This window comes from Prionailurus bengalensis, chromosome C1, assembly GCF_016509475.1.
Source record: "Prionailurus bengalensis isolate Pbe53 chromosome C1, Fcat_Pben_1.1_paternal_pri, whole genome shotgun sequence".
Taxonomy (NCBI): Eukaryota; Metazoa; Chordata; class Mammalia; order Carnivora; family Felidae; genus Prionailurus; species Prionailurus bengalensis.
In genome coordinates this window covers 217,907,388-217,929,053 of record NC_057345.1, presented here as the reverse complement: position 1 = coordinate 217,929,053, position 21,666 = coordinate 217,907,388, and the positions used below count along the sequence as shown (strand labels likewise).

The 21,666-nt window shown below is 53.3% G+C and overlaps 1 protein-coding gene across 10 annotated transcripts in view; it reads right to left on the bottom strand.

The window, feature by feature from the left end:
- Positions 1 to 21,666, bottom strand: part of AGAP1 (ArfGAP with GTPase domain, ankyrin repeat and PH domain 1) — a 552,763-nt gene that overhangs the window by 357,004 nt on the left and 174,093 nt on the right. For 5 of the 10 annotated variants that reach the window (XM_043578237.1, XM_043578231.1, XM_043578233.1 and 2 more), the window contains exons 2-4: positions 7,027 to 7,085; positions 1,059 to 1,146; positions 345 to 356 (exon numbers count right to left, since the gene is read on the bottom strand). In XM_043578237.1, the coding sequence (XP_043434172.1) occupies positions 345 to 356; positions 1,059 to 1,146; positions 7,027 to 7,085 (159 nt within the window). The remainder of the gene's footprint in view (positions 1 to 344; positions 357 to 1,058; positions 1,147 to 7,026; positions 7,086 to 21,666) is intronic. The other 5 variants (XM_043578238.1, XM_043578239.1, XM_043578241.1 and 2 more) reach the window with 1 other exon arrangement.

Sequence of the window (21,666 nt, the reverse complement as noted above, 5' to 3'; positions counted from 1 at the left end):
GTGATGACAGGGTTGCAAAATTCTGCACAGTGACGGCAGAACCCCGAAGGGCCCCAGAACGCCAGCCTTCCAGACTCTTCTGAATGGTTACACGGGATCCAGGACAAGAGTTAAATGCTAGAACAGGTGTTACAGGAAACATGGGAAGCTACTCAGGACTACTGCTAAGAAGACATCTAAGGGACAAAACAGGGTGAAATGTTTAACTGAAATAAAAGGATGAAATGAAACAAAATCGGATGATACACAGAACGAGGAGGCAAGGGAACACTACAGTGCGAAGTTGTGTCTCTCCTCTCTCTTCCAACAAGACAAGTTCTGCCATGAAGAAAATGTATAGTTACCTGCGTCCATATCTGCAAAGAATGGAACAGCCAGTAAGAAAAAGAAGGAACCAGAAATTCAGTGTCTCAGAGTTGGATTTTAAAAGGTTACACGGAGAGAAAATATAACTCAGAAAACTTCCTGTGAACTCTACGTGGATTAAAGAACACAGGGATTACGTGGCTTCCTGTCACTGCCTTAACTCTACTTAAAGCAAAAAATAAAATGTGAACATGTTAACTGAAGAAGCAAAAGCCTAATGGCAAAAGAAATCTCTTACTCTCATGCAAAATGATTCTTAAATGTTCAGAATACAATATATGGGGGAAACATACTCAAACATACGGTGGTGGTAACCTGAGAGGCTCCTATCTACCACTAGGTAACAGTACGTGCAGATTATGTACAAACTTAGTATCCGGAACAGACAAATGTCCGAGTCACGTTTAAAGGGGTGACCCTGGATTAACATTTGAAACGCCAGGACTGCTAGATAAGAGATAAATTCAACAGCATTTCAAGGCTCTACTCTACGGCTCCAAATGCCAAAGAGAATAGCATCAGTTAGCTAAAAATACTACAAAAGAAACAACATACCTAAGGACTTTCACTGCCTGGTATTTTATTCTTTCTCAAAACGTGTGATGCATCATAGTAACGATTTAGAATACGCTACAGAAAACTTTCGTAAGCTAAACGCTCCTGAGCTTGACGTGGCCTGCCACCCAGCATACCTTCGGGAGACTCCTCCTGGACGTATGTGCCGGTCAGATACCGGTGCACCAGGGCCGACTTTCCGCTGGCCAGGTTACCCACGATTCCCTGAAACAAAGAATCGGACGACCATTCAGTATCATTACATCACTCTGCTCGTCGATCTGCAAACAGGGGGAGGGGAAAACATAAGTCTGAGCGTGACCATAGGCAAGCAGCGGCTGGAGGGCCCGAACCCGGCTCATTAAATTCTCCTCCGCAAGTGGAAGAGATTCCCGTGCCCTCCGTTTGCACCTCCTGCTCTCATCAGCCTTGCCGGCTCAGAGGGCGTCAACGCCGTGTGAACCCACAGACAGCGGCCTTCTTCCGACACCGTGTGCCACGGGTCTATCAGGAGAGCGTAGGCTGAGTCGGCCCGTCGACACGGACTACGCACCCTCACCGTCCCAGGCGGGGTTTGCTGTGTCGAACGGGGCGCGGTCCAGGACAGAGTAAAATGGGAGTGAGAAGGGTATTCTGGTACATTCCACCAGACTCGGGGGGTGGTTCTGGAGCCAGGCCAGCTGAGAAACATCGAGAGAGGACGGTGTGGGGGAGGGGCTGCAGGGGCTCGGCCCACGGTCAAGGCAGCAGAGGGGTCCAGACTGGGTTAAAAATGCCCATCGAGAGTCAGGAGGGCCACTGCTCTGGCAAGGCAGCAGGCTTGCCAGACAAGACATGGACTTGAGGGCAGCCGGCCCCTTGGGAAGGCTTCCCTTCGCCTGTGCTGGGGACCTCACGCCCTCTGCCTTCTCTGCAAGCAGCCCATCAGCGACCCCCCTCCTGTACTGTACCTTCCCCACCAGATCTCTCCTCTCTGCGTTTAAGCACGCCCAAATCAATTCTTTCAGAAACACAAAACCAGAGCCCTGCCTCTGGACGCAGGTGGCCTCCTAGGAGCCTGCTTCCCCTTTCCCACCAGGGCCAGGCTCACAGCTCACTCCCACCCTCCTGGTCCCACCCTTGACCCTCACAATGGCAAGTGCTGATCCAAGAGCCACAGGGACGCTGGCCCTGAGGTCAGAGATGACCTCATTCCTAAAAGCGCTAGCCTCCCTCTTGCTCCTGACCCAGCCCATCACCGGAAGCCACAGACCAGACACGCTTTCTCCAAACTTCCTGCCCGAGCGTCCTCCTGGAATTCCTGCTAAGCCCACGTGAGCGCTCTCCAGGTCTCCTGGTTTCTTCCAGAGTCTCGACTCTCAGGCCCCAGTGCGCCTGGCCACGTCCCGCCCTCCCGGACCAACCTGCTGTTCCCAAATCTCGTTCTCCAGCCCCCCCACCAGTCGTCCGCATGCACCCCACGCCACCCAAGCTGGTGCTCGAACCCCAGCACGTCCAGATCGCGCGTTCTCGCCCCGGTTTGCTCGTCACCCTCTATGGCCACACCTCGCCAGGCTTCTCAAACCGGAAACGTGGAAACCATCCCAGACTCCCGTGGAGCCCTGGTGCTCCTAAGCACTTTCCCAGTCACACTGGGTCACCGGGGCAGATGCTAGCTGGTCTGTCTACAGGCTCCCCCCTTCACCCCAGGAATAGCAGAGACTCCTGGAAACTGCCTCGCCCTGACAGGACTTGCTATCTGTCTCCAGACGCCTGGACCTTTCCTCATCAATCACTTCCTGAAATACTACTCCTGCTCACTGCTTAGCAAGCGGCTCAGGGGTCACCTCCTCCGAGAAGCCTTCCTAAAGCACAGCCTCAACCGGGAACCTCTCCTCAAAGCCCCCTTAGTGCCCTCCTCACAACGCCGTCTCGTGACCTCTGTGTTACCAGCATCACTATGCGGGTCTGTCGGAGAGGCTGACAATTTCCCAAGGGCAGGGTCTGGGTCTCTGTCCCCTGGGTCTCAGTGCTGCACCCGGCCCGGGCGTCTCCCAACGGCACCCGCTGCGTAAATGAGCAAACGAGTGAGCGGCTCCAGCACCAGGACAAACAGAGATGCTTTGTTACCGGGGCACAAAGCCAGATGACGTGGGCAGACCCGAAATAGAGATGTTTCCCTTTCCGACGGGACTCCTGTCTTCTTTTTACCTGGGGCCTCTATAAGCCGAGAATCTCTACCTATTAATTATTCTTTTGCTCAAGGGCACCTGCTGTTTGTCAGCTCCTGCTTAGAAAACCCAAACCAGCGTGCCGCAAAATTAAATTTTTAATTAAGATTAGACTTTCTCTTTCCCGAGGAGGAAAATGCTCAAAATCAAACACTGCTCGGTCTGTGCTTCCTGCGTGTGGCACATTCCTTCCTCCCCACACAACAGTGCTCTGCAGAGAATGAGCTTCCCCTTCAGGAGAAAAGTCAATGCGTCTTGGGGGTGGCGGGGGGAAGGCCACCCCGGAGACCTTCCACTGGCACCCCATGGGCCTTGTGTCAATTGGAACCACTGGCAGAAACAAACAGCCGGCTGTGAGGAGGAAATAAAAAGGGACGAAGACGCTTTTCAGGCGGCGAAGCTCCTCCGGGTTCCACGACCGCTTCTGGACGGGACCGCTCAGGAGCACAGGTGAGGCGTCCGGAAAATGACACGACGGCAGACAGACGCCGTCACGGTGCCACGGGCCCTGCACCCTGGGGAGGAGCCCCGACTGCCAGGGCCACTGCTCCACGTTCTCCTGTTACAAGAGGAGAAAGAGCACCATCTCTGTTGAGACTGATTTTTCTGTCATCCTAAACCTCACCACTTACCTGCTAAACTTAGTGCAGTTTGTTGAAAAGAAAATCAAGGCCGTCAATAAAAATCCCAGCTGGGAATCCAAAGAAAGCCCACAGGAGGGTGTGACAAGTGCCCAACGCTCCCTCCGCGGGCGAGACGTCGAGGGCGTATTTCCTGTTTCTGCCCAGATGTGAGCAGGGAGCACCCACTGCCTGCCGCCCGAGGACGGTGACCCGCGTTCGGATCCAAGAGCAACTGATCATTGATTACCCAAGCAGAACATAACTTGAGAAAACATGAGGCATGGTACCACCACGCTTGAAAAGAAAGCAAACACTGAGATTCTCTTCTCTGACAGATTCCAGAAGATTTATTGCAAAATATCACATAAAGAGTCCACTTGAGGCTTGCGATTATGTCATTTAATTGCTGCGTCTGTGACACAGAAGTCAGGGATCCCGGAGGCACTGACCTAAGGGGCCACCTGTCTCGGGGGATGTCGTGCGAGGGCGCGGAACAACAGCGGCCCTGTGGATGCACGGGGGGCTGCCTCTGAACAAAGGAGCACTTTCTGGAGACACGGAGAACTCCTCGGCACAGAAGGGACCTGCTGAGGACGGGCAGCGGCCCTTGCTTGGCAGGAGGGCTCCCTGACCAGAGCGGGGCTGTCCCGCCGGGGTCTGTCCATCCACACACAGGGCAGGACAAAGAGAACTTCCTCCGCATGAAGGCAGAGTCCTGGTTCCTCATCCACGGGACGTAGTCAACCTCTGGCACGTTCTAGCAAGCCTCGAAAGAGTCACCCTTCAGGAGCACGGATCCATGCTGCCTCCGAACATAACCCTTCCTACACCTCTAGGCATTCACTCCAGGAAATTACATGCTTCTGAAACACCAGCAGAAAACCAGTTTTTAGGAGTGACCATACTCAATTACGGGCCGGCACGAACATGGGGGCTCCGGCAGAACCCCCCCCCCCAAACTCCCCAAATCAGACAGCTCGACACTCAAGGATCAAGTCAGACTGTAACACCGTCACAAGGGGAGCCGCCGGCCGCATTCGGCTCCTTCGATTTAAGTTGACTGAACGTCAACGAAAAGTTTGAACTCAGCTCGTCAGTCGCACGGGCCACCCTGCAAGCGCCCAGTGGCCACGTGGGGCCAGCAGCCTGGGCAGCAAGACGGAGGAGGTTCCCGCTGGTGCAGAAGCGCAAACCGCGTTCAAATCCCAGGTCCGCCACCTGCTGACTGTGTGCGGCTCGTGGGGAAACTCTCAGGACTTGGAGGGCGTTTCCTCATCTTGAAACAGGGGTAACAACGGTACCCGAGTCGTGGGCAGCAGGCGGGTGAGCGCGAGATGCTCGTGTGACGCCCTCACAACATGCCTTGCACAGACCAAGCGCCTCCTGGCGCGGCCCGCGTCACCACCACCCCAGCATCGCTCCGTCCCGGCGCTCTGGTCGTGGACCATGCAGGCGCTCTTGGCGGTTTCACGCGAGTGGGGGCGTATCTGCAACTGCTCCATCTTCCCCCAAACCTCCCAGCAACAGTGCCGCCGACAAACTTCATTCGACGGGCGTCTCCTGAAGGCGCCCGGTGGGACCAATCCTGTGCCAGGTACCGTGGTTACAAAACGCGAAGCAGAAAGAGGTGGCCGTTTCAAGGCAGAAGCCCGGCTTCGGGAAGGGGGTGGGACCGACAGATCTTACGTCTCCCACCAGGAAGGAAACCCGCTGGCAGGTGCTGCAGAGAAAGGTCAGAGCTCCGACGGGGACAAGATGTCCCCCGACCAGGACACCCAGAGGTGGCAGCGGGGACAGGCACGTAGGAGGGGACAGGAGGGCACGGAGACCGTGCGGACAGATCTCCGCATGCCTTCCCGCGTCATCCTTTGTGTCTTCGGTTCAAAAACGTGTTTTTCCTGGTGACAAAAGTTACATATCCTCTGTTCCAGGTCCAGAATGTTCCTTGTTGGCTCCGTCTCTTCATCTCAGGAGTGAGACACCCGAAGGGTTGTGCCCCTGCCCTGGGTCACCCACAAAGCACCACTGAGGTTGGGGCCCAGGGGGAGAAGGCGTCCAAGGGCCTCCGGGGGGGTCGCTGGCACACAGGCTGGAGCTGCTAAAAGCAACACGGAACTCGGGACAGAGGGCACAGGAAGGGAAAGGCTGAGCGCGAGGGGCAGGGAGAACCGAGCGGGCCTGTGCCCAAGCCACCCGTCACTGCTGGGAGTGAACGAGAAGGGCCTGCCTGCCCGCGTGCTATCATCAGGGCCCAACGCTGGAGTGGCTCGAAGTGCACGCCCACGCCACACCCAGGTGCAAACATATACGTATACCACACAACTACACGTGTCTGCATATAAACATACAGACGCACGCACAGCACACACCTATACACGCATATGCATATACGTGTCTACATACACACACACACACACACACACATATAAATACCCCAGGCAAATACACACACATCTGTGTATACAGACACACACATGCACACACACAAAAATACATGCACATACACAAAGGTATATACATGTGTATACAGGTACGTATACTCGCATGGACATATAAACACACGAACATACACATACACACATACGTGTAAATACACACACACACAGATACTTCTCCCAAATGCTGCTTACGTGACTAAGAACATGATTATTTAAAAGTTATACTGGTCCCTTCCCTCCATCCTAACACAGGGAATGTGCAGACTACAGGCGCTCCAAGGTGTGGTTGCAAAGAACCAAGTCACTTTTTACAGAAGGCAATTTGAAGCTTTAAATAATCTCACTGAAAGAATAAAGTTCTCAATACACAAACTCTTCTTTTGATCTTATGTCATTCCTCTGTAACACGGTGAACGACCAGTCGCGTGGTTTAAGCGATGAATTCCGAAGCTTGACGGCTCATCACAGAAACTGCCCATGACGTCCCGGCAGAGGACAAATAAAGCCCTACTTGTGCATGTGTGTGTGACACGCTCTCTCACACGCATGTGCACAAGGGCAGGAGAGACAGAATGATGGACGGACGGGTGTGGCCATCCCAGGCACACTCGGGGCTCCGGTCCCCAACGGTCAGCTACACCTGGCCCTTCCCAGGGACATACCCAGAAGCGTGCCCCCCCCCCCCATCTGGGCCCCGGGGACGAGCAAGCCCCCTCGGGATGCAGGCCGAGCGTGCTCGCACATCACGTCCTGCCTCTTACAGAGCCCCGCTCTCCTGCGGGGTGAGGAGGTGAGGAAGGAAGGACAGCCACTGAGGCCGGAAGGACCACTCACCACTTTGAGCTCCGGGACAGATCGACTCAATGTCCATTCCTGGCTATTCACAAAGGCATCTGTAAAAGAGGAGGTAAAGCAGAGTCAGGTGCCACAACTCACTTCAGCGCGAAGTCAAAATGCCCCCAACGTGCCATTTCCCCAGCCAGAACAACACCGAGGATGGTGCAGACCAGGTTCTCATGCCACTCCCGCCCCGTTCCTGCTCCCAAGTCTGTGTCTCCTAAACCATAACGCACGCTCCACCCAACCCCAAGGAGCTTCTAGAACTTGGCCCCTCCCCACCTCGAATGTCCCCGTTGCCCGAGCCCCACAGGACCACACTGTCCGGGGGTGAGTTGAGACCCTCTGATCCTGCTCGTTTGCCATCAGGAAGACTGAGGAGGTCCCAGGCTTTCCCAGAACTGCCCCTATAGCTGTCAGTGAACTTCACTAAGGTAGTCTTGTCTGAAATCCCACCAACAAAGTCATGCAGAGAATGACTGGGCTTGGAAAATCCCCGTGTGCACAACACAACAGCCATTGACAGTTCGGAAGACCGTGCGGGGGTTTTGGTCCTCCCAAACACAGGACACAGCGGAGATCCAGTCAAGACTGTACGATACGTCCGAGAGATGAGGGGTCCCCAGCCGCCGTGGGGACTCCACAGAGCCAGTCCCACCCTGGCCAGAACACCGGGGCGGCCATCACGGGTGCAGGTCAGGTGCGCCCACCCACAACAGAGGACACAAAGGACCAGATTCCCCACGCCTCCCCGCTCACCGTCTCTTGTGGACGAGACCCCACACCACCACGCACACTATGCCCTCGCCAACAGACGGAGTGAGCCACGAGGAGGTGACAGCCGTTCCCACTACGACCAGCTGAGGGCAAACACCTCTCACTTTCTACGTATTTTCCGCAAACTCAGAAACGTTCATCCCTCCGTGTTACGTCCAAGAAGTACTAACACGATTCACAAAATACCTAAAAGTCAAGCAATGCCACCAGTTTCAAATAAACACGGGTGCCGGCATAGAAGCAGAGGGCATAAGCGTGCAGTGCTGCTGGGGGGTATCACGGAGAAGGACGAGAGATGTGTCTGAAGGGAGCAAGGTGAACCCGATCCACAGTGGCACGAAAACGAGGCGGGTGGCCGCCCAAGAAACCAGCCTCCGCTGGCCCTGCAAAGACGCTTAGGAGGTGGGACGACCCATCACAAAGGACCCTGTGCTCAGGAAAGGACGGGTCAGTGGAGAAGACGGGCGGCCACAAGCAGATGGGGATGCGAGGCTGATGCACGTGCCTCGAATCCTCAGCTGGAAGCTGGAAGGGACCGGTGTTCAACACCGGAGACACTGGACCCCCGGGGACCCGAGTGCCCGGCCGGCAGGCAGAGCGACGGACAGAAGTACATCGGCAGGAACTCAGAAGGAAAGACGTTCGTGAGAATGAAGACCAAGAGCTGCTTCTGACCCCTCCCCCAAAGGGGGCCAGCACACTGGGGGCTAAATACTGGGGGTGCACCTGAACACCCACTCTTTGGTGAGCCCAGCAGCCCCCAGAGAAAACACGGCCTGCAAACAAACAATGATGGAGCCAGCACGGAGATGACCCCGGGTAGGCACTGGGCGAATGGTAACTAACACCCTCACTAGCGAACAGCATTACTTATCAAGTTGCAGAACACGTCTTTTCCGTCACCGACTGCTCTTTTTGAAAAAAATGGGGATGTGGCCTTACAGATCTACAGGGTGACCCCAATGATCCAGGGGGGTCAATGACAGTGACGCTCCCAACATGAACCGCACACTCAAAGAGCGTCCCAGCGAGTCCCCCTGTCCCTGTCACTTGTAACAAACCCAAAGCCGGCTTAGGTAGATTTAGATATATCCACATAATGGAATACTAAGTGGCTGGGAAAACGAAGCGTCAACACGCAGAAATGCAACCGTTCCCAGCGTAAGGGGATACCACACGTGGAAAATACATACACAGGCTTGTTCGAGAACATTTCCGGTCAACAGTTCCTGACTGAAGGTTTGGGAACCGGGTGGCTTGGGGGCAGGGACAATGAGGAGAGTCTTTTCACTGTTACCTCTCAGAACCCTGTTAAACTTTATCCCATCTGGCATGTAAAAAATATATACAACATAGTTTTTAATACGAACCACAACAATGAAGCAACAGGCATAAAATGAGAATCGAAAGGAACGTGATTCATGAACAAACTGCTGATTCTAAATCAGCCACCACCTAAGATTGTGTTCATCACAACAAATATTAACTGGCATTAGACGGGGGTGCCTGGGTGGCTCGGCTGGTTAAGCGTCCAACTCTTGATTTCGGCTCAGGTCCTGATTACACGGTTCGTGAGTTCAAGCCCCAAATTGGGCTCTGTGCTGGCAGTGTGGAAGCTACTTGGGATTCTCCCTCTCCCTCTCTCTCTGCCTCTCCCTGGCTCATTCTCTCTCCCTCTCAAAAGAAACAAATAAACTTAAAAACAAACCCAAAAAAACAAAAAACAAAAAACCCTGATCGCTGGTCAGAACAGAATGCTGCCTCAGGCAAGGCTAAATGAAAAATAACCAAAGATTTCAAAGATGGACATCCCAGGAGAAGCCTTTATCCTTCTCCTCCGTCGAGACCTTTCTGAGGGCTGGAGGCTGTGGCCCCTGCCTGGGGGAGCTGGTCCATCTCATGGTGAGCGGGCCAAGACCAGGCCGGCTGCCCGATTTCAAGTTCCCAGGGCAGAGACACTAGAAGAATGAACATGCATTGGGGGCACAAGAGAGAGAGAGAGAGAGAGAGAGAGAGAGAGAGAGAGAGAGAGTGTTTTCAAACCACTAGAATCAAGTCATTTAAGCTGCATCTCATTTTCAGAAGAGACCACTCTGTGCCCCACTCAATTCCCCCCTCTTGGATAGACAGGACTAAGAAAATGCATTCTCACACGCCGGCTTAAATGCTACGCAATTTGAATTCAAAGTAAAGCACAGCGGTCACCCCCGATGGACGGCTCTCAGCCTGTGGGCAACACTGGGGCTCCCTCAGCCACCGTCTCTATGGGGCAGAAAGGCCCCAGCTGTTTGGTGCCGTGGGGGATCCCAACACAGTCGAAGAACTGAAGGGAAAGAAGACATGAAAGCATTTCTTCCCATTAACAAGGCACCAATTCAAATTACGGGACTTAAATTTAAGTCATAATATTAAAAAGAAAACGCTCAAAGAACTCCAAGATTAGGGACCATGAAGTAGTAAGGAACTTTTATTTGGAGTAAAAGACTGTTAGCTTCTCTGGAACAGAATTCTGAAGGCAGACATACGAGGACACAGCCCTAGAGGGGGATGGTTAATGCAGAGTCACAGGGGTGGGGTCGGTAGTTACATGAAGAGGCAGACAACCAGTTTCTCAACATCAGGGGGAAACGATGTTTTCAATTAAACAGAAATTCTGAGTTGATAACCAAAATATGTGAAACTGAAGGAAAACACCCCAAATGCCCGCTGTCAAAGTGGCACAGATTCCCCAGGCCGTACCCATGGCGGATTACTGTTTTGGTGTTCCAGAAAGTTCTAAACAACTACAGGTGCGTGCCAGCAGAGTTCCTTCCCAACTTAACTTCGTGTTAAGACATAGCAAGTCCGATACACCTCAGACTGTGAGGATGCTTGGTAACCACAGGAATACACCGGGTCAGGGTCATCACCACGATGCCGAGCGGAGAGGCCGCCCCAGCAGCACTGCCGAAGGTGAGGTCCCGGAGGTTCGGAGAATTCGCGCTCACGAGAAAGGTGCGATTCAAAGTACCTGGTCAATTTCAGGGTATCTTTAGCAGGTTTTTTTTGTGGTTTTGGCTTGCGTGTATTTTTTACAGTCGACTTTCCTTCATTTTAATCATCTTTTTAAATATGCAAGGTCTGAGCCGGGACTGTCATTCCACGTTGGGCGAGGCGGCCTGAGACAGGAGCGTATTTATACTACAGTGCTTTATTCCCGTCCGGGTCCCCCGCACGCCCGAGGGGACAGGCACTCACACACGTGGCACGGACGTGGACGAGACACCGATGGAGGGCGGCTTCAGGGTCAGAGCGGAAAGGCTGCCCGCACTCCTGCTAATAATAGGTACATTCACCGTCTGCTTCCAGCAGGTGCCACACGGAGAAGGAGCGCTCGGCACCTGCACAGGGGCCACCAGGCCGTCGCCAGCCCTGCTCAGCACCCCCTAAGCTCCTTTCCTTCCCTCTGAGGGATGAGCGTGACTCGGGACCTCCTAGCACTGAGCCCATGCTGCTGGTGGTGCGGAGGAACGCGGTCACACAAACACGGAGGGGAAAGGCCCTGCCCCCTGCCCTCCAGGCAGGCCTCCCCCCTCTCAGGAAGGGGCACAGAGGTCCAAGGTGTCCCCGCACCGGTGTCCATCTGGCTTCCTCCTCCCGAGGTGCAGGGCCGGCTGACCGGGTCTGATCTGCAGGCTGCGAGCAAGACAAGGGCCTTCCCACGAGTCCAAGAACAGCTCGGACAACTTGGAAATGCAAACAGAAGCCGGCATCCACGTGCCAGAGAAAGGAGCCTCCAGGTGGGAGCTGCCCTGCTCTGCTGGCTCCACTACCCGCCTGCCTCCACGCCCCTCGCCGCACCCCTGCACGACACAACCGCCTGCGTCCTGCTAGGCTCTGAAACACACAGACTGGACCCTCTGCAGAGGACACACACACAGACCGGGACCCTCGGTGGGTCTCAGGAAAGCATCTTCCGCGCGTGCCCCCAGACATCCCAAAGTCCTGCCTTGTTCCTTAAGACACCCCACTACGGAAGACGCGCAGCTGATCTCAGAGAAAAGCTCCTCTCCCCAGAGTCCAAGCTGCTTTTCTTTAGCATAAGAGACTCTTAAAAACTGAGAACAAACTGAGGGTTGATGGGACTGGGAGGGAGGGAAGGGAGGGTGATGGGTATTGAGGAGGGCACCTTTTGGGATGAGCACTGGGTGTTGTATGGAAACCAATTTGACAATAAATTTCATATATTGAAAAAAAAATTTTTTTTTTACATTTATTGATTTTTGAGGGACAGAGCATGAGTGGGGGAGGGGCAGAGAGAGGGGGAGACACAGAGTCCGAAGCAGACTCCAGGCTCCGAGCTGTCAGCACAGAGCCCGGCGCGGGGCTCGAACTCATGAACCGTGAGATCATGACCTGAGCTGAAGCCGGTCACCCAACCGACTGAGCCACCAGGCGTGCCCCCCCCCCCCCAGCTGCTTTTCTAAGAAAAGCACTAGAGAAAAGCCAAGGGCAGAGAGCCTGTCTCTCCAGAACCTCCCCTGTCCAGCCACACCCCAAGACAAGACTCTGGACCCCAAGGAATGCAAACACCCACAGACGCTGACAGGTAAGGGGACGGCCCTAAGAGCATCTGGAACAGGGAGCCACAGGAAGAAACCACCCGGTCGTTCGTTTATATTTTTACTCCAGGAAGAATGGTGAGGTCCCCCTTGCCCAGATTTTCTTGAAATTCGTCCCGACTACTAAACTCCCTTTATTCTCTGCTTGCTACTAACAGTAACCGAGGAACACGGCTTTAGGTCTGCCCTCAAAAATATTCATATGCAGAACCACCAATTTAACCGGGAATTTTAAGGCCCTCATTACACTACACCAAAAATATATGTTCCAACTTGAAAGCCGGAAACATTCCTCTTTGGAAACCCCCCTGTGCACCAAAGAGCACGCACAATGGGGCGCGGGTGGAGCTGTGGGGTCACGTGCCTGCGTCCCAACGGCTTCATCTGCTCCCTGCTGCCCATCAGGGCTCCCAGATTGATCATCTAACTCCTAATGGTAGGAACGCACGTGAAGAAAGGACCCAGCAAGCAGACAGAAGCATGATAATTCTGTATTAGACTTCAGAAAACCCGTGTTCCCCCCATCGTATTTGGTACCACCGCGGCACCGACCCTTCCAGACTCTTCCACGCTCTTGACGTACTAAAGGCAAAAATTCAGGTCCTGAAACGGATAGAATTTTGCAAGCTGGCTAAGACATTACACCTTGTCCTTCAGCACTTTCCTCCGACACCTCCGAGTTAATTTAAATGCGGGGCATGAGTGAAGATGGCCACAGACCACATTAACCTTTCGGTTCCGGCAATAACCAGGAATGCTGGGGGTAAAATCTACCAGTGAAATTACCCCTTCGTTTGTCCTATTTTTGCTGAGCCTGGACCAAGCAGTTACACTTGGACATCAGAAAAACATCAAGCTGTAACGTGACTTCCTGCATGCTGAAAACGAGCACTCTGTAGGAATAAACACACGAATCTACTGGAGTAACAGTAAATTTCATTTAAAATAATAAAGAACAATCTTATTAGCATATCAGGCGGGGGGGGGGGGGGGACTAAAGCCAAAATAAAAAAGGGACACGCTTTAGTTTCTGCTGGACTTCCTGCCTCCACCTCTCCCACTGACACCAGAATATTCTGTCTCGCCCGTGACACCGTTGGGAAAGACTTCTGAGGAGCGCAGAAATGAGTAAATGCACGTCTTCTTTACAAAATGCAATTACATTTCTTTGTGATACAGGCAAACAATGCAATTTTTCCATCACAACTAATTTGGTTTGAGACAAGTGATTTCACTCATTTAAAAAAAGCAAACAAACAAACAAAAAAAAAAAAAAAAAAACTGGGACACCTGGGTGGCTCAGTTGGTTAAGCATCCGACTTTGGCTCAGGTCATGATCTCACAGTTCGAGAGTTCCAGCCCCGCGTCGGGCTCTGTGCTGACAGATCGGAGCCTGGAGCCTGCTTCGGATTCTGCGTCTCCCTCTCTCTGTCCCTCACCTGCTCACGTTCTGTCTCTCTCTCTCAAAAATAAACAAACATTAAAAAAAAAAAGACAAAACAGAAACAAACTTAGAAGAACATTGCCCAGAATACACGTGACTTTCCCACTGTCCATCAACCCTGTACATCCATACTGAACGAAGCACAGAAAAAACAAAATACAGCATTTCGCTCGTGTTTTACGACTGAACATGTGATACTGATGACCATCTCCTGAGCACCTGTGATGATCCAGGCTCATGAAACAGCACAGGAGGCCGAGAGTAGGTTCTCCCTCCTCCCGGCTGCTCCGCGCAAGGGTCAGATCAGCGGTGGCAGATCTCAACTCCCTCCCTCTTTACCTTCGGTGTTCCTCAAAGTCTACCCCCCACCAGCTCTGCCTCAGACTCCAGCTCAGAACTTCAGGGTCTTGACAGGAAATACGGGTTGGCGGGATGTGCGCCGTCGGTGGGAAGCCGGTGCAGCCACCGTGGAAAACAGTGTGGAGGTTCCTCAAAAAATTAAAAACGTAAATACCAGGTGAGCCGGTAATTCCACTACTGGGTATTTCCCCCCAAAGGAAGTGCAAACACTAATTCAGAAGGGTATCTGCACCCCCGTGTTTACTGCAGCATTATTTACAACAGCCGAGACGCAGATGCAACCTGAGTGTCCGCAGACAGGCGAATGAGTGAATGACGATGTGCTATGTATACACAGGGGAATATTGCGCCACCGTGAGCGTGAACGAGACATTGCCACTTGCAGCAACACAGACAGACCTGGAAGTTTGATGCTACATCAGTCCGCGAAAGACAAATACCATATAATGTCACTCATACGTGGAATGAAGAAAAAAAAGAAAACAAAAAGACAGAAACAAGAATCACTACCAGTACAGAGAACAAGCTGCTGGTTGCCAGAGGGGATGGCGGGGGGATGGGTGAGACAGGCAAAGGGGACAAAGAGGTACAAACTTCCAGTTACAAAATAAACAAGTCACGGGGAGGAGGGGTTGAGACGTACAGCACGGGAGTAAATCAATAACACTGTAGTGACACGTAAGGGGACAGATGGGGACCACACTTAGCCCGGAGAGCAGCCAGTAACACACAGGCCTGCTGAATCACGAGGCTGTACATCTGACATTAGTGTGACATCGTGTGGCAACGATACACTTCAACAAAAGAAGAACGAACTTCGGAATCTGCATTTCCAACAAGCTCCCCGCAGGACTTCCCTGCTCCACTACCCCAGTTCTTCAGCTTTTCAGAATCTGCTCGGCAGTTGTCGCAAACGTAAAATTGCAACGTTGGGAATTCAGACCGTGGTGGGGGTGGGGAGCCCGGCTTCTCCCACCTGGCTGTCATCCCGACGTCCAGGGTCCCAGGGCAGAGGGAACTCCGTGCCAGAGCCTCAGAGACAGGAGTCCCGGTTGGCGGTGTCCTCAAACTAGGTGACCTTCTGAGTCGGACCCTCAGTTTCCTCACTGGTAAAATGCAGGTATTTCCCCCCTGTGAATTCTACAATGACCTAAGAGATGATGTGGCCTGTGTCCAGCACAGGGTCTGACTACCCACAGGGGAAGCCCTCCTGCTGCCTCTGGGCGTGGGATGAAGGACAAGGCTTCAGGTGCCCCATTTCCGGGAGTGCCGCAGCCACTGGGGGTGGACGCACGCTAGCTGTGTTGGGGCCACAAGTGACAGTGAGCCGTGGGGGAGCCCGAAATCACACGTGGCTCAAAAAGCACTGGCCAAGCTCTCACAGCACAAAGCAACCTGAAAGTCTAAAGTGAGTAAAACCAGCTAAAAGGTATTGTCGGTTAGTTTTTGACCCCAGCCCAATTGCCATGACACTGAACCAGGTGTAACTGGGGTTGAAAGGGGTTGACAAATGACAACTTCACATGGTTCAGCCTATAGACCACAAATGCACAGGCAAAAATCATATGCGTGTGGCATAATTACTGACATATAGGGGAAATGCTGCCAAATTCTAAAATCCAGAAACTACCTATATTCAGAGCAATAGGGCAGGAGCACTAATAAGCTGAAGCAAGAGTTCTTCCAAGGGACTTGAGCCCGCCCCTAAGCCCCGCCCCCGGAGCCCCGCCCCCGGAGCCCCGCCCCCCCAGAGCCCCACCTCCCAGCCCATGAGAACGGGCCTGCCTACCCAAGAACCAAAGAGACGAGCTCAGCTCCCACTTAGGCTCCAGCTCCTCTCCTGGCCCTGAGCCCTTCCTCGGGACTCAGAGCCTGCAGCTAAAGGCTCGCCAGTGACCTTCATTGGACAACAGAGAAGAAACCTCATTTCCCTACATTAAACTCGCCATCATTTGGCTGGTGGGCTCAATCCCCAGCGGAGCTATGGACTCTCATTTCTTCTTCCAAATGATCAACCAGAAGCACCGCATGTGGCCACAATTAGAACGACTTGATGGTCTCTCCTTCCCCCTGCGATCCCGTTTGGCTCCAGTGACCACAAATACAGGTTCCCAGCAAAACTTGTGAAATGATACACAAAGGGTTAAAAAAAAAAAAAAAAAAAAAAAGGAACCTGAAACTGCGGGTGAAATTTTATAAATAACACATTACCTCTGGGACGGAGATGCTTATTTAAGAACCTTATATTTCACAAGGATTTTATTTAAAAAAAAAATTCTTTTGAGCAACAGAAAAGTGAAGGAGCATTTATTTTTACTTTAAAGCATTCGTAATCCCAAAATATAAACCGGAACAATGGGAAACAGCATGCACATCCACACGGAACAGGAGCGCGGGCGGAGGCCGTGGCTCCCACAGTGGCATCATTTCTGTGCTGAGGAAGGACATGCACGTCCTTAATAAAACAAAGAACTCCATTTCAGTGCAGCAGGAAAGAGCCACGCCGCAAACTGGCTAATACATAATACGCTGATGTCTCGCAAATGGAGGACTTAACAGAAGCTCACTGGCACCGTTTGCCATAGTAGGATTTAATTTCTTATTTGAAAATCTCCGAATCTCTATAGTAAATGGGATAAAGCGTAAACCACTGGGATGCCAGGTTTGTATTAAGGTTCCCCGGAAGTTCAGGTTGCTTTCTTCAGTGGCCTCAAAGATTCACAAACAAGACAGTTTCCCACACCCCCGTTCCCTGCCAAGGTGCTGCCCCTTCATAAGCCCCTCCCAAAGCAGGGTGACCAGCGGGGCCACCAAGACACCCCCATCCCACCACCAGACTCGGCCTGCAAGGCAACCCAAGTACCTTCCCCCGAGCCCTGATGTGACCCAAAACCCTTCGCGGCGCTATTCACGATTAGTGGGACCCTTTCTTCTCTCCTAAAGAGCCCCCAAAGCAAAATGGTGCCTGCCCAGATGAACTCCAGGGATATGTGCCAAGTTTTTAACTTTTCAGAGGATCATGACTCCCCTTCCCTACACTGTCCCCAACAGGGTTCCTAAGTGTATCACAGTGCACCTTGTTCCAAAACCCTGAGAACACCACTGTTGTGCCTGGTGTGCAAAGAACAGCTTGGAAGATGTGTCTGAGGATAAGAAAAGTAGAGGGTATGAGGACCTGGGAAAGAGAACACAGAGGAAGAAGTCTCCTTTCTCTCTTCAAACATGAAAACCGATGCCCATCAACAGCCTCAAGGAGGACAGGAGAGCCAGGCAGGAAGGGGGGGAGGGGAGGTCCTCTGTGCAGCTCTGGGCCTTTCTAAGTTCTCTGTTTCCTTCAGAAGGACACGCATTTCACTGCTGATGCTGCTTCAGATAGTTGATTCATAAACAAGAACTAAACTAAAAGCCCGGGCCTTGATTCCACCTGATTCCTGGTCCACTGTTACAAAACCAGGGTGGTAACAGTTCCAGCAGCAAACGTCTTTCGGGGGCGGCTTTGGCTCCCCAGGCCAGATAGCCCTATGTCCCACCTCTTGCTAACCTGAGGCAGAACACAAGCAATTCAACATACACAGGTGACAGGTCTGTCTCCAAGCTCAAAACGGTGCCTGTCTCAGCACGGAGGTCCCCAGAAGAAGCGCGTTCCCCCGGCACTTCTGGCAGAACACCACACCTGCCACCTCCTTGGTTCAGCGGGGTCTCATCCTAGTTTTCACTCCCAGACCCTGACAGCTCAGGGACGAGCTTAGACACCATCACTGGGAGTGAGATGTTGCAGGAAAAGCAGGGCCCACAAAGCCTCGTGCAGAAAGAATGCGGTTAAGGCACCAACAATAAAACAAAAACCGTTTCCAAATGTGGGTTTTGAGCTACGCTAGCCTTACGGCAGCAGGATGCAATCTGGACGTGGCCGTTCACTTCTCGGAGCGTATCTCGCGGCTGTAAAGCGTGAATTCTGGCCGTGCAATGCTCCAGAGGTTTTGGAAAGAGGGACAGACTCAACCGGGGGCTGGGGAACCCCACTTGACCTGCGGGAATTCAAAGGGGCCGCAAAACTTTCAGGAGAAAAAGGACATTCCCACGATCAAATAGGTATCTGGGTGGCGAACTACCGTGTCACGAGAAGTCAGCCCCAACCTGCCCTGAAACAGAAGCTAATCAATCCAGCTACTGCCACCCAAAAACCTTACCCTCCACATCACCACAATCCCAAACCGGAGATACTGCCTGAGGTCTCCCTGGTCCTGGCCACAAACCAGGCGGACACAGCCTGTCCCACTCGCAGGCAGTAACACCTGACCCCCGCCCTCCCGCCTCGCAGCGTAAGGAAAACCGCGGGGCAAGGAGAGCACGGGTCCAGGCGTGGGGTCTCTGTGACGCCTCACCTACCCCAGCTCTTTCCTTCTTTCGGGCCCACACGAGCCGGGGGTCAGAGCCTATCGGATGCCCATGGTGGTCCAGGCCACCAATGGCCACCGCGCGGCCCCCAGACCAGTCAGAGGGACAGGCCCTCCGCCCTACTCCGCTCTACCGCCAGGACACTGCCATCCCAGGCTCTGAGCACAGAGCAGGCTCCACACTGTCCTTCAGGACTCAGGTCGGGGCCTTGGGTCACAGCTTCCATAACGTGGGTAGGTTAGCAAGGACTTTAACTGTATGGCTGGTGCAATCAACAGTTAGGACACGTTACTGATGCCCACGACACAGGGGTTGCAGTGAAGTGTCCCCGACACAGTGACCCTGGCAGCACGCCCCACCACAAACACGCCTGCCCTCACAGCCAAGGACACAGAGCCTCCTGCCAGCGGCTCCCGGCACGGCCAAGAAGCCGGGGAACATCATTGCTCAGACCGGTCAGAATCCCACGTTCTACGAGACTTAAAATTGTAAACAGAACTGTTAGGATTCCTGAAAACAGGTTAATGCCTAAAATGAAGCTGCAGGATCCCTGAAAAGGAAAACGCTGAAATAAGGACAATTTAGGAAAAGGTAGGAGTAAGACATTACGAGAGAAAACAAAATTGGCAGGAGGTTAAATTCACAGCCATTTTTCCGAGATGGCTTACAACTGATTTTCTCACTGAGGTCTGAGTGGACACACGGATTGCAAGGGAATTTCTGCCACGCGGTTTAGATGCCCCAGGTAGGCAACAACCGCTGCATTTGTGGGCATTATGACAAAGCTGAAATAAGCAAACTTTTCCCTGGTTAAATTAAATGCTAAGGAAACAGGAGAGAAGGCCCAGATATTTGCAATTCGCACGCAGAATTTCAGTCAGTCCTGTGCTGGAGAGAATGCGGCCAGGCAATTTTAATTCCACAAAAAATTGGACACAGTCAGTGACATTTTTAAATTCACGGTGTGATTAATGTTTATGATAAGAGACGGGCAGACGACAGATGACAACGGACCAAAGGTGATAGGGGACCAGCAATCAGAATTTACCGGGTCCCTACAGCCCCAGCCAGGGGGCCAGGGTCACCTGTGCCCCACGGCAGGGAGAAGGGCACAGAGAGGCCGCTCATCTGTCACCACCACCTACAGAGAAATGTCACCCCTCTGGAACTGTGAGGAGTCCCGTGGGGTCAACCACTTCTGCAGGAGCTTCATGGGGACGGGCTCCTGGAAACACGGGACAGGTGAGCTGACGGGACAGGTGGGAAGCTTGCTCCAAATCTGCGCTCCGCACCCAGCAGACGTGCGACTTTCAGCCGAGTCATCTAGGCTCTTTGGGCCTCAGTCCCGTCGTCTGTAAAATGAGAGAGCTGCAGGGGGTCCTTTCTGACTCGCACAACCTGGAATCTTCTCTTCTAGAACAGCCTTCCTTGCAGACCCACAGCTGCTGGCGCCTGGGGTGGTCCCAAGCCCTCTCACCTCAGCGAGCCCACCCTGACCACCAGGGAGGCTGCTGAGACCCCGGATCCTTCACGTGGCCCCGCAACAGTCTGCAGCTAAAATTATCCTCTATTTAGGGGCGCCTAGGGGGCTCAGTCAGTTCAGCGTCCGACTTCAGCTCAGGTCACGATCTCACAGCTCGTGAGTTCCAGCCCCGCGTCGGGCTCTGTGCTGACGGCTCGGAGCCCGGAGCCTGTTTTGGCTTCTGTGTCTCCTCGCTCTCTCTGCCCCTCCCCCGCTCACACTCTGTTCTGTCTCTCAAAAATGAATAAATGTTAATAAACAAATCAAATAAAATAATCCTCTACTTAGTGCCAATAAAACTCAAACCAAAACAAATTTTTTAAAAAAGGGATATTCTCTTTATAGGATGGAGACAGGGCTCATCTTGAGAGTTAGCCTGAATGCTCCCCCCCCACCCTCCACACACACCCCCCCCCCACACACACACGCACCCCTGCAGCCCATCAACAGGAAATGGGCAGTGATTTCACGGCACCACTGCTGATTCTGTGGCTGTGTTACAGGATTAACACGCTGCCCATTAGCCTGCGATGCCCAGCAAATCTAATCTGGTCTGCTGTGCTGGCCAACAAACACGGATCCGCCTCTCTGTGGGCTTGGTCCCCGCCTCACATCCAAGACTCCAGCTGCAAAGTCCAGAAGCCACAGGGTCATCTCCGTCATCAATACGTAAATGCCTGCCGTGCACTCCAGGACCCCATGTAACACCTGGGTTCCCCTCTGCTGCTGACATTCAGGGTCACTACTGGTCGTGGGCAAGAATTAAAAACTAGAAAACGAGGTGCACCAGGGGAGCTCAGTCGGTTGGGCGTCTGACTTCAGCTCAGGTTATGATCTCGCGGTTCAGGAGTTTGAGCCCCGCGCCGGGCTCTGTGCTGACGGCTCGGAGCCCGGAACCTGCTAAGGATTCTGTGTCTCCCTCTCTCTCTGCCCCTCCCCCGCTCACGCTCTGTCTCTCAAAAATAAACACTTAAAAAAAGACACTGGAAAACAAGCACGCCAACTCCCTCCCCACCCTGTACTGCCCATCATGCGCCCGCCCCCCCCAACCCCAGCACGCTCCCTTCTCCACCGTCCTGTTCTCCGCACAGAAGAATTACGCAGAAAGGGGCTGGCAGCAGTCACGGGCATCAGTGGCAGGCACCTCTGCCTAACGATGCCGTGCGGGGTCTACAAATGCCCACCTCAGTCTGCTCAGGAGGCCCCCTAGGAAGGACGGTCACTACCCTGCCCATCTCCTTGATACCTGGGCTCGGGGCTCATGGCGTCCCGTGCACGTCAGCGCTCTCTCGGTGCCACCTGTGGCGTGTGACTCACGCCCCACCTCTAACCTCTTTCCTCCAGCACGGTTCCCCCAGTGCACCTGCCCCCGCGCCCTGCTCGGCTCAACAGTCGCTGCTGCAACAGCACGGATGCGGACCTCCCCCCCTTTCCCCTGACAAACTACCACACCCTCAACCAACCCCAGCTGTGCATGGAGAAGCCCCATGGCAGATGCAGCGTAATACGCCGGGCATCCAAACAGAGTGACAGAA